Source organism: Bactrocera oleae, chromosome 2, assembly GCF_042242935.1.
Source record: "Bactrocera oleae isolate idBacOlea1 chromosome 2, idBacOlea1, whole genome shotgun sequence".
Classification (NCBI taxonomy): Eukaryota; Metazoa; Arthropoda; class Insecta; order Diptera; family Tephritidae; genus Bactrocera; species Bactrocera oleae.
This window is the reverse complement of record NC_091536.1, coordinates 99115635-99131244: the sequence shown is the minus strand read 5'-3', so window position 1 is coordinate 99131244 and position 15610 is coordinate 99115635. Positions and strand designations below refer to the sequence as shown.

Genomic DNA, 15610 nt, shown 5'->3' with positions numbered 1-15610 from the left:
AGTTGAGTCGATTTTGAATTTGCCACCCCTTCTTTTTTCACCAAGAAGCTACTTATTTTTCGGAATGTCCGGAAGAAGTTGTTCAGATCGAGTCGCTATATCATATAGTTGCCATACACACTCATCCATGTTTAGATCAATTATAGAATTCTTGTGATAACCAATTTAACAGAAAGAATTTAATATTATTATTGTTATTGTAGCTTCTAAGCAAACATTGTTTAGTGGTTACCATTGATATACATATATATAAAAAATAATCGCCATATGAGCAGAGTTTTATAGAAAAGTTTCGCAAAAGTATTGACTAAAAAAGTTTTGCTTTTCAAACTTCACCATTAAATATTGTTTCTAACATTTGTTACACAATAGACTGTCAAATGAAATGCCTATAACTTTGTTGTTGTTAACTATTGGAATTTTTCCATCATTGACAAAGGTCAAGGTCGCTGTGAATTAAGTAGGGGAGTGTGTGAGACGCCTAGCAGGGAAGAATGGAGAGCGATCTCTCCTCTCAGATAATTCGTTGTCGATGAAATGGTTTACTCTCAACTAGTTTAGAAGTCTACTATCAAATATTGAATTTGTCTGGGATTGATATGGAGGCTTTTGTTTTTCTAATAACATCTTGAATCTCTTTTGTGCATCGTCGGACAAAACGTCTTTTAGCCTTATCCACCAATGGATGCAGTATAAATTGACATCTAAAATAACTGACATACTTCTTCTTCTAGTCCGAGGCATGAAAATCAAATTAAATTTCGAAAGTTTCAATAAATATAATCATGGGCAGATGGTCTGATTCGAGGGTTAGCATAGGCCGCCTGGTTATCCTGATGGATGGAGGTGATGTATATATTAAATATTTTAAGCCTTGATATTATGGGGTGAACTTATAACGTTAAAATCTTTACAACTTAGAAGATCTGAGTGGTTTCTAACCTGGTCTTTCCGATCGCACTTATTGCAACTATTTCTTCGATCGCACTTAGGTTCACTTCATCAGAATCCCAGGTTGGTTTAGAGGGGAGACAATAGAGTGAGGGAACAATATTCCCGGTGGTATCACAATGGACCCCCTATAGGCCTAGCTGCGTCGTCAGACAGCCACTCTACCTACCTACCTACCTAGGCTCACTGTTAAACAGATTAGGAAGATAAAGAACAAACTTGCTGCTAGGAGTTGCTCATGTGAAAATTCAGGTAGAGGTAAAACCAACTGAACTAGAAGAACGTTCTTTGCCGAAATTTGCTAAGCTTGAGTAAGGTTTTAATTAAATGTTTCCTAGTCGTAATTAAAATATACAGTAACATAATATATTAAAATTGTCAATAAGTAACACATTTTTTTCATGATTTTTATTTAATGTAAAAAGAAAAGTCCGCATTATAAACTATGCTAAATAAAATGTAGTGCAATCACATCACTTAAATAATACAATTTTCAATCGAATTCTATGAATTGTATTTGTAAGTATAGCATCAACACATTATGTTTGATAATGTTTACCAAGACAAAATATGTTGTTTGTGTATTAACAAAATTTAGTGTTTCGACTAAACTGTAAATTTTTTTAACTGTAACTTCATGAAAATCATATAAATATTTGCTCATGCAAACAACAACAAAAAAACATACATGCACATATATATATGCAGTTGCTCACAATTATCACGATTGAACTGCTGCGCAAAATCAAGAGCTAAACCAGTTACTTATTTGTATTACCTGGAGTCTCAAACAATTTAAACCTATCTAAAAGGGGAAAATTGCCTACAATGCAGAGAAAATAAACCATATTTTAGAAAAGGTCTTTTCAACTCTGTTGAATAGACTTTTTGATTTATTCGTTAAATGTTATACTCGTACCTATTTATCGGCAGATACACAAAGCTGAAAAATCTCACATTAATATTTTGAAAGGTATTATGAAAAACACATACCGTTCTGCACCCATGGTATATATTTATAAACCATATTTGTGCAGACTGGTTCCATAGCAAACATAAATATGCAAAGGTATGGAATTGCATGGCGATAGAAGTATGAAAAAACTTGTTAAACAGTATGGTTAGTAGGATAAAAGCTGCCATGGTTTCACAATGATAAATGCTCATATTTCTGTAACTAATTTATTTATGTATTAGGAAAAACTTTAAAATATTAATGAGTTTTCAAACATTACTCATGAAGGCTTAAAGTAATCAATGTTGTGAGTGACTGCATATTATAGCGCTGAACAAAATATACGTATGTATATTATTATTCATTGTTTTTAATGCCAACTTACAATTACAGAGCTATTACTACCATTCGAATTTGTTTTAACTCAAATTCAAAATGCTGATTTATGCGTTAATACTTTAAATGCATTTGTCTACTGCTTATTATTTTTTGAAAAATTATGCGAAGCCCAATTCAAAGAAGTTTTCCAAGAGTTGACTAAGGCTTCGCTGAACTTTGAACGGAAGTGTTCGCGGGCTTTTTCCTCGGTATAGTCAAGAACCTAAAATGAAAAATTTTTAAAAGCTAAGTCGAAGAAATGGAAAGATTTGCATACCAGAGTTTCCTTTAAGTAATTAAGATCTTTTTCAGAGGATAGTTCTGGTAATCCGGTTGATATCATCATTGAAAATAACGATAATATAAGACAGCCATGTTTTCGTAACACTAAGAATGCCTGCGATGAAAAAGGCAACACAATTAAAAAATATACATATGTATTTGTATATAAAATATTTTTTTTTAATAGTTTTCATTTTAATTTTTTTCATACCTTTTCGCACATATTTTGAAAATAAAGAAATTCTTCCGAATCTCGGTCGTTACGTCCTTTACTTATGACATATACAAAATCATGCGTTAATACAAAAGGAACTCTCTCACGACGCACACCAAATTTCTCCTTAAAGTGGCCTAGTATGTGACCGAAATCAATATGAAAAAGCTATATGGCAAAGAAATTTTAGATGCGAAATTTCCAAATTGATATGTATTGTGATATTTACCTGTCCGTTACGTTTAACCATTATGTTATCTGAATGTCGATCGGCCACACCTAGAACATAGGTGGCCACACAATATCCAGCGCAACTCAATGTAAATTCGTTTATTGCTTTATTCATTTCTTCTTCAGTACGATTATATTCCTTCAACCAACTAAATAGGGAACCTTTCTTAAATGGTGATGTTGCTGAGAACATACCCTTCTCTTTTTGAATATTGGCGATTGTTTCGGCATTTAGCACCACTTCGATCATTCCTAAACGACGTTCCATACTAATGCAGTTGTAAATATTCATGCGAAAATCCATACTATATCAAAATAATTTATATATAAAGAATTTATTGAAAATGTATGTAGTACAGTTAAATATAAGTCATAGGAGATTTAAGGTTACACTACTCTTCAGTTTTCCAAAAATATTTATTTTCTCTTAAAAGCTACTTAATGGCCTTGAAAATTCACCAATATTATTTTTTAGCTAGATTAAACACCCAGAGTATGTATTTCAATTCTGACTGAAGCCATTGCTGAGCACTTCGATCTCATAATAAAGTTTAAATGAGAAATTGCTTTTGCAATACGTGCGGAAATATAACTCGATCAATTCTTTACTAATTGACTTGAAGTTTGCTTTTATTTAATTTGTTATAAACATTTTTCGTTCACATTTTTATTAAAAAAAATTATAACTTTTAATCAGGAGGAGATTTGACCTGTTTCGTTTTTTTATAAATATTTACACATTTAGAGCAAAAAATACAACCAAACAAAATTTTTATTTTTTCATAGGTATATTTCTGGATACAAAACAAGAGAAGTGTAACCGGTCACACCGACAGTAACTAAAAAACAAGATTACGTTACTTACCCTTCATTCTTCCACAATTGGTCCATGACACGCAGCATTTGCAATGTCAACATATCCTGCCGTAAATCGTCGCCATTTTTGAAAATTATATAAATATCATTACAACTCTGATCCGCGTTTTTTAGCACAATCCAAAGTGGTCTCATTTTAGAGTCCATTACTTTGCATTTTTCTGGTTGTATGCCCTTGCATCGAAAACTGGGATTCAATGGGTTTTGTATGCTCTGAAATATACTACTATTGCTTGGGCTGGAAAGAAAGTCTTGCATCTCCTTTCGACCTTTTTCTTTGCTTCCTTTTTTTGCGATCAGAGAACCAGCTTTGAGGGCGTCTAAAACTTTGAGTTGTTTGCAAAGGTGAGGCACGTGTGGTTTGCAACCTTTGAGGTACCCTTCAAGTAATAGACCAAACCGAGTTTGCATGGAGAGCGTTTGCATTTCGGATCGCAAATGCCAAAAGAAATAGTGACCAATTCGTTGATTGCGCAACGCCCGCTCAAGCAGAAATGTTACTAAATCGCAGTCTAGATAAGACTCATGCTTCATGGCTTGCACCAGTTGTAAAAGATATAGCAATAGTTCCTCATCTCTATTGAATAGAAAAAATTTACTTTATGTTTGAATCAAATTTTTTTGAGATTATACCCACCTCAAAAAACGGAGGCAGCGTATGGCGAAACTTCGAACCGCTGGATCCGGATACGCATAGTCAAGTAATTCCAGTGATCTTTCTACAGATATTGTCGGCCATTGTTGCAATAGATTCCACGTCTCTGCTACTTCGTCACGTTCGTTCCAATTAACACAGTGCAGCAAAGTAGATAACTCCTCTGGAGCTTCGGCCAAGAGTTCATATCTAAAAAAATATATATGATTATTTAAATGTTTAAGTAAAAAATTAAAATATACCTTCTCGACCATAGTGCATTGCGATCTTGATCATGCATTTCGAATACTTTATCTATGCGAAGATATTGTGACAACATAGCGCTGATCGGTTTGGAGTTTTCATGTAATTTATCGCTAAGAACTTCCCCATGATGTAACTCTTCTGCATACTTAAGAACCGCTATCATCGATGGAAACTGTATATTTTCATAACCGGAGCTGGAATTTCAAAATTTTAAATACATACTTGTGCAATAAAGGCGAAATAGGAGCCTTAGTTTATCTTACCAATGAAATGCTAATTTCACTATAGCACATCCATCTTTACGAGGATTTGGTTCAATCGTACCTAGGGGATGGAAAATTTCATCCGACTGAATATCATCTGCGTAAGTCCATGTGTAAAGTGCTAGACACCCAGAACGCATTTGATGTTTATAGTCAAATATGGTCGTATTAACCCAAGCCAAGGGATTGTTATTCACGTAGGTATTGGCTTCTTTATAAATATTATCGCGATTTGTATTTGAAGACTTTTTGGATCTCGATGCTTTCGTTACTTCGTAGACAACCATGCATAAACGCGCCATTCGAGGCAAATTTTGTACTTGTATATCGAAAGAAATGTCTTTCTCGAATGTAAATGAACGATTGTTACTAATTGCGATTTCAATGGACTGTGTTGCACAAAGACGACGCTCCCCATGAAAAAGACCAATGTGTACACCCACTTTGATAGCGCGAGACAGATCGCAATTTACATTCTCGATTTGGTATATACGTAATTTAAAAGGAGTTAAAATGTCCCATGATGACGTGATCTTTCGGTCTTGGCACGGATCGTTTAGCAGAGATGGAGGATTATATTCCGGCCTTCGTGTTCGCTTGTGAGAAAAGTTCAAATCATTTCTGTAGTTTATATACGACTGCAGTGTGTGTATAGGCTTTAAAACAACATTGGGGACATCGGAGCCGGAGAGACTTTCCTTTATAATATGTATGAAAGCGGTGACATAAATATATATTAAACATTTGCTATATATAGATAGTACTTACCTGTATATATATGAACTGTATTATGGGATATTCACCGAAAATAAATTCGTCGCGACCACGGACTTTTAGTATATAGTCTGATGGTCGATCCCCTACTCTTATTTGAGAGCGCTGCATTTTCATTAGTGCAGATTCAATCACTGTACTTGAAGTATCGTGTTCACTAACAGGAATTGTATAGGAGCCTTCGTCATTCTCTAATTTAACAACTATAAGAAAACTTGTACCACCCAATCGTTTACGAATTAATTCAGGCATAGCCGGGGTATTTGCAACACGCATTGGATGTTCGTAAAGCAACTTCTCTGACCAAGTGAAGCGAGACCGCACCTGTTCCATTTTATCACAGAGATGCGTCAGTTTGCGCCGAAAGTCATCTACTTCGGGTGTACGTTGTGCGCTATATTCTTCAAATGATTTTCCAATCATGTTACTAACCAGCTTGGATAGTTCATAATCACTTGATATAGTTGAGGGCTCTGTGCGTTCTCCCAAACGAAGTAAACAAAAAAATGGTTGTATTTCCGATAGACGTTTCGTTTCGTCGGTAAAACAATCTACATTAGCAAAATTTGAAATACCACTGACTTCATAGTCGCAAGGATCCTTTATTAAATGACATAGCGGGAAGTTTTTTGCCTCTCTAATAACTTCCTAAAACATTAGATAAGAAAATTAAAGTCTCTAATTATAACTGCAGAATGCTCATTTAAATTATTAACTAATACAAGTATATGTTTCACGAAGAAATAAATATTCTTATTTATTCGTTACCCATTTTTGGCACAAGTTATAGTTCGATGTCGACAATTGTTCGAGCTTTGTAAGCTGAAATACCTTGAGGTCGCTATTTGTGGAAAGTTTTATTCTGACAACTTTATTGAAGTTTGATTTCTATACTGTTTGTTATATGGGAAGTAGGCGTGGTTGTCATCCGATTTTTCTCATTTTTGCAGTGTCTAATTAGAATTTTACATCGGTTAAGTAGTTGATGAGATATAGGATTTTACCTAAAGGAGGGCGGTGCCACGCTCATTGTCCAATTTTTACACCAGATACTAGAAAGACCTTCCTTACCATCCTGGTTGTGATATATAATGCTTGTGGCTTATTTATTCAGTGAGTTATCGCACTTTTAGTAGTTTTCAACATAACCGTTATATGGGGAGTAGGCATGGTTATTACCCGATTTTACCCATTGTGATAAAATGACATCCTCTCAGTAAGTATAGTTTTAGCGGTTTGGAAGATATGTACATTAAACCATTTATCCATATTATTCGGTATCTTAGTAATTTGTTTTATAGGTAGTAGATCAACTTAGTCTCATTACAACATGTATTTGGCTTCATATCCGAGATATTGCTATTCAACCTATTTAACTCAAATGAGATATATTAGTTACAAACTCAACCAAAAAATCTACCAATGAAACGGATTAGGGGCTTATACCATATTCAGCGCTAAACGTTTCGTTTCGTCGGTAAAACAACGTTATACTTAAGAGGATATTGAAATTTCAAATATATGGTAGGTATATTGGCCAGCATAAACGGCTTACGAGTCAGTTAGAAAGTCGGAAATCATTATTTTGTGTGCATTTGGGGTAGGGTTAGGTCTGGACTAATTGCGTTAACTTGTGGCATTACTCAAGTATAAAATTTGCTAGAATAACGAAAATCATTATACGAGTATGCAGTACAATATTATACGCTTACTTAAGTTTGTTAAGACATGTTACACATTCGGCGATATATTCGGCATAAAGCCAATCGGAAGTTTGAAATACTAATTATAATACACATATACCTATTGGGGCTAGGTGTAATACTGACCCGATTTTATTAATTTTCGGCATCACGACATGTTATTGCCACGAACAGATGGTATTTCAGTTTAATTGAGAAATCTCCCAGATTGTCCGATATAAAGTCAACCGGAAGTACAAAAATCTTTATATTAGGTATATGGGGGAAGTATAGTATTCATTTTTCAACCAAGGGAACATTTTTATCTCTCCAGATTTGACAATTTTTTTGAGCTTGAGATGGCACACCTTAAAGTCGCTATTTGTGCAAAGTTTTATCTCAATGTATTCATTAGTGCTTGATTGGCACGCTGTAAAGTGAAAAATGTATTATATGGGAGCCACGAGTATGCTTGTGGCTTGCTTTCGTTCATTTTCACACCGTAAAATAGCGATGTCAGAATAATGTTACGTACCGAATTTGGTTGAAATTGGCCCTAAAACATCACTTTCTTGATATTTTGATACCGGCTCCTGAGCAAATTTGGTTGATTTAGCTTTTGTGGTTTGGGAGATATGTACAATGAATCTATTAGGAGGCAAATATCCACTAAATGGCCCTCGATTAAGTGGATATTTGTATTAAATAACAGTTTTGTATCTTTTAGTGGATCTTAATTATGTCAATATAGGTTTTCAATTAATGGCGTTTAGTAGGCGTAGCACAATATGATATGTTTCCAAGAAATATGTGTACCAAATCTCATCAAGATATCTCAATTTTTACTCAAATTACAGCTTGCTCAGATGGACTCTTCTCAACATCGTGATCATTTATATCTATAACTCTATATCTATCTCGATTAGTTTAAGCTGATACAAACAACCGTTACGTGAACAGAGCAATTATACTCTGTAAAAATATGTTGCGAGAGTATAGAAAAAAGGCAACAGTAGCAATTATTCGAGCACGCCTCAAAAAAAAGTACGATGGCGGTGTGCCCCCCTGAATAAACTAGGATCGCCATATCTAAAGTTTTATAGGAATCATAGTATCATCAGTTCTTTGGCAAATAAAATCAAGGTCCTTTTCGGGTACGTATACCCGACCATCGTTGAAACCGTTTCAGCGGCTTCACGTTATATCTAAACCTTGGGTTTCATTTTTCGTAATATAATATATGGGTAATCCGTAAAACTAAAATACAACAAAGGACTTCTTTCGCACAAAATACGAGTGATACCATAAGCCAACCAATCGCAAGACATTATGAAACCTCTAGAAACTTTATACTTTATTACATTAGTTGACTTTGTATACTTTTATCTATAAAATTAAAAATGTGTTTTTATTATTTTCATTGAAAACTCACCGTTTTGATTTCCCGGATAGTACAATTAATGGGCACTACTGTTAGAATAAGAATACCATTTGGCATAAGACAGCTGACTTCGGCGCGTTCTGGCATCTCATTCCTCCAGAAATCGATGGAGTCAGTAGGGCAAGAGAGAGGAGCCATTCTTATGCCCTATATCCAGTATCTCAAATAAAAATTTGCCACGATCACCTTTGATAAACTCCTTATAAATCTGATAATGTATGTAGTATATATAACACTATTGATAAATCATATGAGCTGTTAGTTTCAAGTAGTCCCAGGATCCTTTATAAATATTGAATTCCCTTTCAACACGTATCGTGAAGATTCTTTTTCAATGAGAACGAAAAACGCTTTAAATATATTTTTGATATAATATTAACTCTATTATTTACTTACAGGAAGCTTTTGTTTGCTTTTCATTTGTATTAACAAGATATTACTTTAAAAATATTCGAATAAATCGATTGTTATATTTCCAGCTATGATAGCGCCTTTTGAACCAGCTTAACAGAAATTTGTTGGTGTTCCAGGAATTTTTTTAATCACGCTGATTGGTAAATGCCTTGTTAAACACGGTCTCAATTCAGATTAAACAAATACGTATATTTTCATGTATTTTTGATTTTGAATTTTCTGGGATACGACAGAAATATTTTTCTTTTAATATAATGATTAAAGAAATATCCATGTAGTGACGTTCTTTAACTATATTTACTCAATTTTGTGTGTTTTCGATTTTCTATGTTTTCGTTTTTGATATATTTGACGTTATCTGAACAAAATTGCAACGAATGTGAGCGTAAATTGTTAAACGTCAAACACAATACTTTCAGCCAGAGACCAGAGATGGTATTTAATATTTTTTAATAGTGCAGATTTTAATCCAAAAAATTTGCAAAAATGTACTAAAGAGTGCCAAAATAATGAAATTCGTATAAATTATTTATATAAAAGAATTTTTTTTAAACAATTCATTAATTCAAAACAATAAACGTATTTTTAATACTTACGTGCATATTAATTTGATTAATGATATATATTTTGTGTATACATAAATTAGCAAATAAGTCACCCAGACTTAATGATAACCCTGTATGCCACCTCTTGGTTAAATCACCGGGTTCTTTCTTTTAAGAGTTAGACCTAATTGACAATTCTATCCGAAACTTTTGTGTACGTGTGATCGTTCATCCCTTTCTTACGCAAAGGCCTTATGAGTTTTCAAATTCTAATTCTTTTAATGCATTGAGTTTCCGTACCCGTTACTTGTTGGGTATTGTGAATGTATTGCCATACTGCATATTATACACTTAAAATATTGTATTCGCAAATAAAAATTTTACTACGAATAGATTATAGATATACATACGTATTCTGGATAAATCGTCTACCTTGTAACTCACTTTTGAGTTCGATCACTGGATTGTTAAATAAAAGTCCCAATTTAATGTATAGCATTATCTTTATTTCTAATTCCAACAGAGAACGTTCTCTCTGATTCCAACAACTTTACACTTATTAATCGCTATTCGACAGCTTACAACTTATTGCAACACTCTAATTAGAACTGTGTCTGTTACACTGTGCAACTGAAGTTCGCTATTAGAACATTCTGGCAACTACGAATCTGCTTCTAGCAGAGAACTTAAAACAATTGTTTGGTTCTACCATATTCATGGTAATTCATTGCAGGCAAAATGTGTGACCATCATCTCAACATACAAATGAAATACGCAGCACGCAGTGTTGCGCAGTCGAACCGCACAAATATTTACGAAAATTTTGTGAAAAGGAATGCAGAAAAACTAGACTCGAGTTGCTGGACTCTTTTTGACCGTGTGATTGCCCAGAGCGACACCAAAAGAAAATTTGAAAAACATCAGACTCTTTTGAATCCCTGTGTAAAAGTGCACTTACAATATATTGTATATAAATTGGTGCAAATAAGAATGCCAGAACAAAATAAAATTGATGATAAGAAATAGAACCAACTAGTCGGGGAAATTGGTAGTTGCCAGCATGTTCGAGTGGCTATGTTTTGGTAACAGTTTACTATATAAGGGCAGCCGGATTGTATAGCAGACACAGTTCTAATTAGGACCATTTTCTCAATGTCTGGTTAAGCGCTTAACCAGAACATTATCGGTACCATGTTGAAAAACGGGTTTCTCAATATCTAGTTAGCAACCATCTGTCAGTTAAGCTAAGGTAAACGATAGATTTCAGCTGTAAAATCTACGTGGATTATTTTGTCGCTCATTATCGTTATTTATTAAGTATTTTCGCCTTTATATATGCGTATTACATAAACATATTAAAACACGCTGTTGCAAAATTGCACAATTGTGCGTAGCAGAGAACGTAGAGAAAAGGTTCAATTGCGGACCCACGTGGGAATTGTCAAATTCTAACAAAATAAGAGGAGCGTGTTTCACCACACAAGCTCGGAAGGAGAAATATTAGCAGCAGAGAACAAGCCCAGTGCATATTTTAGAAACTGAACACTGAAAATTTTGTTACCCGTTATCGGCAACTTTGCTTCTGGTGTCCACTTCGTTCACAGAAAACAGTTCAGGCAATTTTCTGCCATGCCCTTTTTTATTGTTTCCGCAGATTCTTGTACCTTTCGTTCCCCCAATATGTTATAATAGCAGGTGTATGTATTTGACTTTATTTAGACAATAAATTATCCCAACATTTATTATTATTTTTAAAATTTTATTTTTTCAAATGAGCAATTGAAAGCATCCAAGCCCATATACGACATAATTGAGTGTACATCTATCCTAAAAAATGGATTCGTATGCACACATTACATACACGAGTAAATCTCACTTGCGCATATACCGATTGAACGTCGTATATGGTTATTTTAATTTGGTGCCCTTTCCTCTTTAAATTTTCCGCCTTCCTAAGTAAAAGTTTCCGAATCTGAACGTAGTCTTAGACGTTGTTTGTCAATACCAAACAATCCTCAGAAAGTAATTACCAGAAGTGGTTTCGGTTTTCAATGTTTGTTTAAAATACAGTGGAAATAATTTTTGCAAACAAAAAAAAAAAAGAATGGAGAAAACAGTGAATGCAAAAAAGTGATGTGAAATTGTTAGTTTGTTTTTGATAATTTAAATAAAGCTCAGAATTCAATATTGTTGTATTTGTGGACAAAGAGACTCGCTTCGATCAATTAAAATGAGTGAATCTGATTCCGATGCAGGTACATATGTCAAATTTTCGGCTGTGGAGTAGTTTTTAATGGAAGATATACCTTTGATTGTAAACATGGTATAGTATATACGTGTATATATGTATGTATGGATATGAATGTACCATTAGGGTAAATTTTAGAGTAGTAATTGGTATGTGCGGATAGAGGAGGTACTCTAAATTAAGAAAATATATTCATACATATGTACATTTAGTTCCCGCTGACTTAAGGTTTTTATTTGCATTTAAACTCCAAAGATTCACCTATTTAAAGTACGGGTTTCTTTGATTTATAATAATTTTTTTTATTTTTATTTTTAACTTTTATACCCACTAACACTTCACTAATTCGTTTCTACACATTAAGTTTATATTAAATGGTTCAAAAACAACTTATTCAATATTTAACATTTGTTAAATTCTTGTTATTCACACAATAATAAAAGGGTTCCTTCAAACAAATAATCAGTGTTACCTTATCTACATATTTTACAAAGAAACCAAAAGGAATAAAGAAAACAGATAACACCCCTATGGTAGGAAACAGACAACACGTTATTAGTTTTTCGCGGAGAATTCCTTTCTTCATTGGGGGCCTTTGGGCGCCCTGGTCGGTCTAACACCATGGTGTTCTCAGTTCTTTCGCGTATAACTCCTTTTTGCGTTCAAAAAATTAACCGTAGTCGGTTCAACACCGGAGTGTCGTCAAGTCTATCGCGTAGAACTTGTTTTGCGTTGGCGGTCTTCGGACGCGCTTTAAAAAAAAACCAAAAAATTCTGAAAGAGGTTGGGAATTAAAGTTAGATTTGCACAATTTAATGCAAAACAAATGTTAGAAACCATTATAAATCAAAGAAACAGACACTTTGAAACTATTTAAGTTGATATTTTGAACTTTAAAATCAAATATCTCAAAAACCATAAGACAGCGGCAACTAAATCTTTACGTTTTCTTAATTTGGAGAACTTCCTCTATCCTTACATGCCCATTATATTTATATATTTTCCTAATCTGGATAACTTCCGTTGGGGTACAATCCATTTTAATTCCGTATTCAGGGGATGCTAAAATATCGAACCCAAACGAACCACTGCCACGCCCACTAAATGCCATTAATCGAATCGTGGCACGATTTCGATTTCTTTGGTGCTGGGATCTAATGGTATGGTTCTCCAGATTAAAAAATATATACACATATCTATACCGGCCTCAGACTTATAGTTTTTGAGATATTTGTATATAAAGTCCAAAAATTTTAAAAGAATCGTTTGCTATTTCACAAAGTTTAACACACTTTGTGCACATTTTTCAATTTTAGCCGATGTCAAAATTAGATGATGAGCGTGGCACCGCCCCCTTCGGGGAAATTCCACATCTCCGGGCCTACTAGACCAATATGAACCAAACATTACCGAAAATTATCCGAAAATCGGACTCCAACCACGCCTGCTACCCTGATAACAGAACTTTAAATTCCATCTGAATCTTTCACTTCTAGTATACAAATTAAGCACCAATGAATATATATATTACATAAGTCTAAAAATTGTCAAAATCAGACTATAACTGTTCAAACTCTAGATACCGAAGATGTGTATCCCAGTGCCCTTGGCTTTTTATTGAAAATATTGGTCAATGTCTCACTCAAAGAGACTCCTTATGTGTATGTCAAAAACTTCCAACTGACTTTACACCGCATATATCGGCCAATATGCGAGTTATCTTAATAAAATTGTGTAAGCGTGTTTTTTTTACCGTATATATCAGTCAATATATTAGAGATACTATCTATTAATGCCAAAAATATGTGAAATTATATTATACTAAATGTAATGATTTTCGTTATTCTAACAATTATGCCAATATGTAAGTTGGTTTGTGAATTATTTATTTATAAATTTGCTTCAAAATATTTTCTCGAGTATACCTGAGAAATATCAAAGGTTAATGTTACAATTCTTTTTCTGCCCCCAATATACCCTGTATAGTGTCGATAAACCTTTTAGGTTGGCCAAAATGTGTGATGTTTTAACGAAATTAAGGGAACAAGTTTTCTTAAAAATTCTGAAACTACATTAATGGTTTAACGCTGAAAATAAGTGGAGTTTGTATACCTTGGTTTAAACTTCGTATCCCTAATACCATAAATTCCGATCTTCTGGCTGACGTGTTCCACATCAACTTAATATACCAGGTTTAGCGGTATGGAATGAGCGTTTTTTTGTGAAAATGATATACTAATTTGAATGGGATATCTTTGATTGTATCCTTAACCGATTTTACTTTGTGTGCGGGTGCATTGTCGTGTAGCAAAACCAGCAGGTCTCAGGTTTTAGAAGCTCATGATATACCATACCCTTGTGATCCCACCAAACACAGATCATTGCCTTCTTACCGAATCGATCTCTTTTTGCAGTCGATGTTGACGATTGTCAAGGATTAACCCACGATTTTCTCCGTTTAACATTTAACATGGCTGCCATTTGCTTCACTACTGATAGAGTATGATCACCATATACCTCGGTAAGCATTCGATGCGACTCTACAGCACTTTTCTTCAAATGGAAACAAAAAACGAATGCTTTTCGCAAATCTTCGTATTCCGTTACAAAATTTGACATTTTCAACACAATGAAAAAATATGATGTTGTTATATATATTTTATTTCTATATTTTACTTCTTGTCAGCGAAAATTATAAATATTAAAATCATCTTCAAATGAAATATATTTGATATTACAATAGTATAATTAAAGAGGCTACTAAATGAAATATATTGAATTGATGTGGAAAACATCAAAAAAAGGATCGGAATTCATTTTATTAGGGATATGAGGTTTAACCCAAGGTCTACACCAACTCTTTACGTATTCATCGCTAAATCGGCGTACTATTATCATACTTTAAAAGTATTATTCACGCAAAGTTTACCCCGTTGCTTGATTTGCATAGTGGAAAGTGAAAAAATCAGATGAAATTTAAAATGGTGTTATATGGCAAATAGCCGTGGTTGTAATCCGATTTCGCCCATTTTCGCACTATAACATAGAAAAATAAAAATAATATTATGTACCGAATTTGGTTGAAATCAGTTAAGCAGTTCCCAAGATATGGGGTTTCACCTAAAAGTGGGCGGTGCCACGCCCACTGACTAATTTTGAACGTAGTTCCTATAAAGTCATATACCATCCCAGAGATAACATCTAATGTCTGGCTTGTTTAGTGCTTGATTTATCGCGCTTTTAGTAGTTTTTAACAGTACCGTTATATGGGGAGTGGGCGGGGTTGTCACCCGATTTCGCCCATTTTCAGACCGTCGATAGAGATGCTAAAAACATTCCCAGTGAATTTTGTTGTTATAGCTTCCTTGGTATAGGAGATATGCACATTAAACTAATTTGGGGGCGGGACTAGGCCCACTTTTAAATAAAATTTTAAACTGCAGATGCCCCTCCCT

The 15610-nt window shown here is 34.0% G+C and overlaps 2 protein-coding genes across 2 annotated transcripts in view; one reads left to right on the top strand and one right to left on the bottom strand.

Moving 5' to 3' along the window:
• Nucleotides 1-1344: 1344 nt before the first annotated feature.
• On the bottom strand, nucleotides 1345-9710 carry Pi3K92E (phosphatidylinositol 3-kinase 92E). The gene is made up of 11 exons (XM_014232695.3): nucleotides 9345-9710; nucleotides 8940-9274; nucleotides 5820-6473; nucleotides 5052-5749; nucleotides 4785-4982; nucleotides 4525-4731; nucleotides 3877-4464; nucleotides 3010-3316; nucleotides 2778-2948; nucleotides 2562-2681; nucleotides 1345-2507 (listed from the first exon to the last, which is right to left on the bottom strand). Exons 2-11 carry the CDS (start codon nucleotides 9084-9086, stop codon nucleotides 2379-2381), a joined length of 3219 nt encoding a protein of 1072 aa, XP_014088170.1. The 5' UTR covers nucleotides 9087-9274; nucleotides 9345-9710; the 3' UTR covers nucleotides 1345-2378.
• Nucleotides 9711-11915: 2205 nt separating this feature from the next.
• Lrrk (Leucine-rich repeat kinase) overlaps nucleotides 11916-15610 on the top strand; it is a 32212-nt gene continuing 28517 nt past the window's right edge. Inside the window, exon 1 of the mRNA XM_014232666.3 lies at nucleotides 11916-12162. The gene's annotated coding sequence lies outside the window, so the exon portion shown is untranslated. The remainder of the gene's footprint in view (nucleotides 12163-15610) is intronic.

Excerpts from the sequence above, each read along its gene's own strand:
- Pi3K92E (XM_014232695.3), bottom strand. The coding sequence starts at position 9,086 with ATGGCTCCTCTCTCTTGCCCTACTGACTCCATCGATTTCTGGAGGAAT. Across the intron at positions 3,317-3,876 it reads CAATTGTGGAAGAATGAAGG|TATGGATTTTCGCATGAATA; the intron begins GTAAGTAACGTA and ends ATTTTGATATAG. Across the intron at positions 2,682-2,777 it reads TTCAAAATATGTGCGAAAAG|GCATTCTTAGTGTTACGAAA; the intron begins GTATGAAAAAAA and ends TTTTCATCGCAG.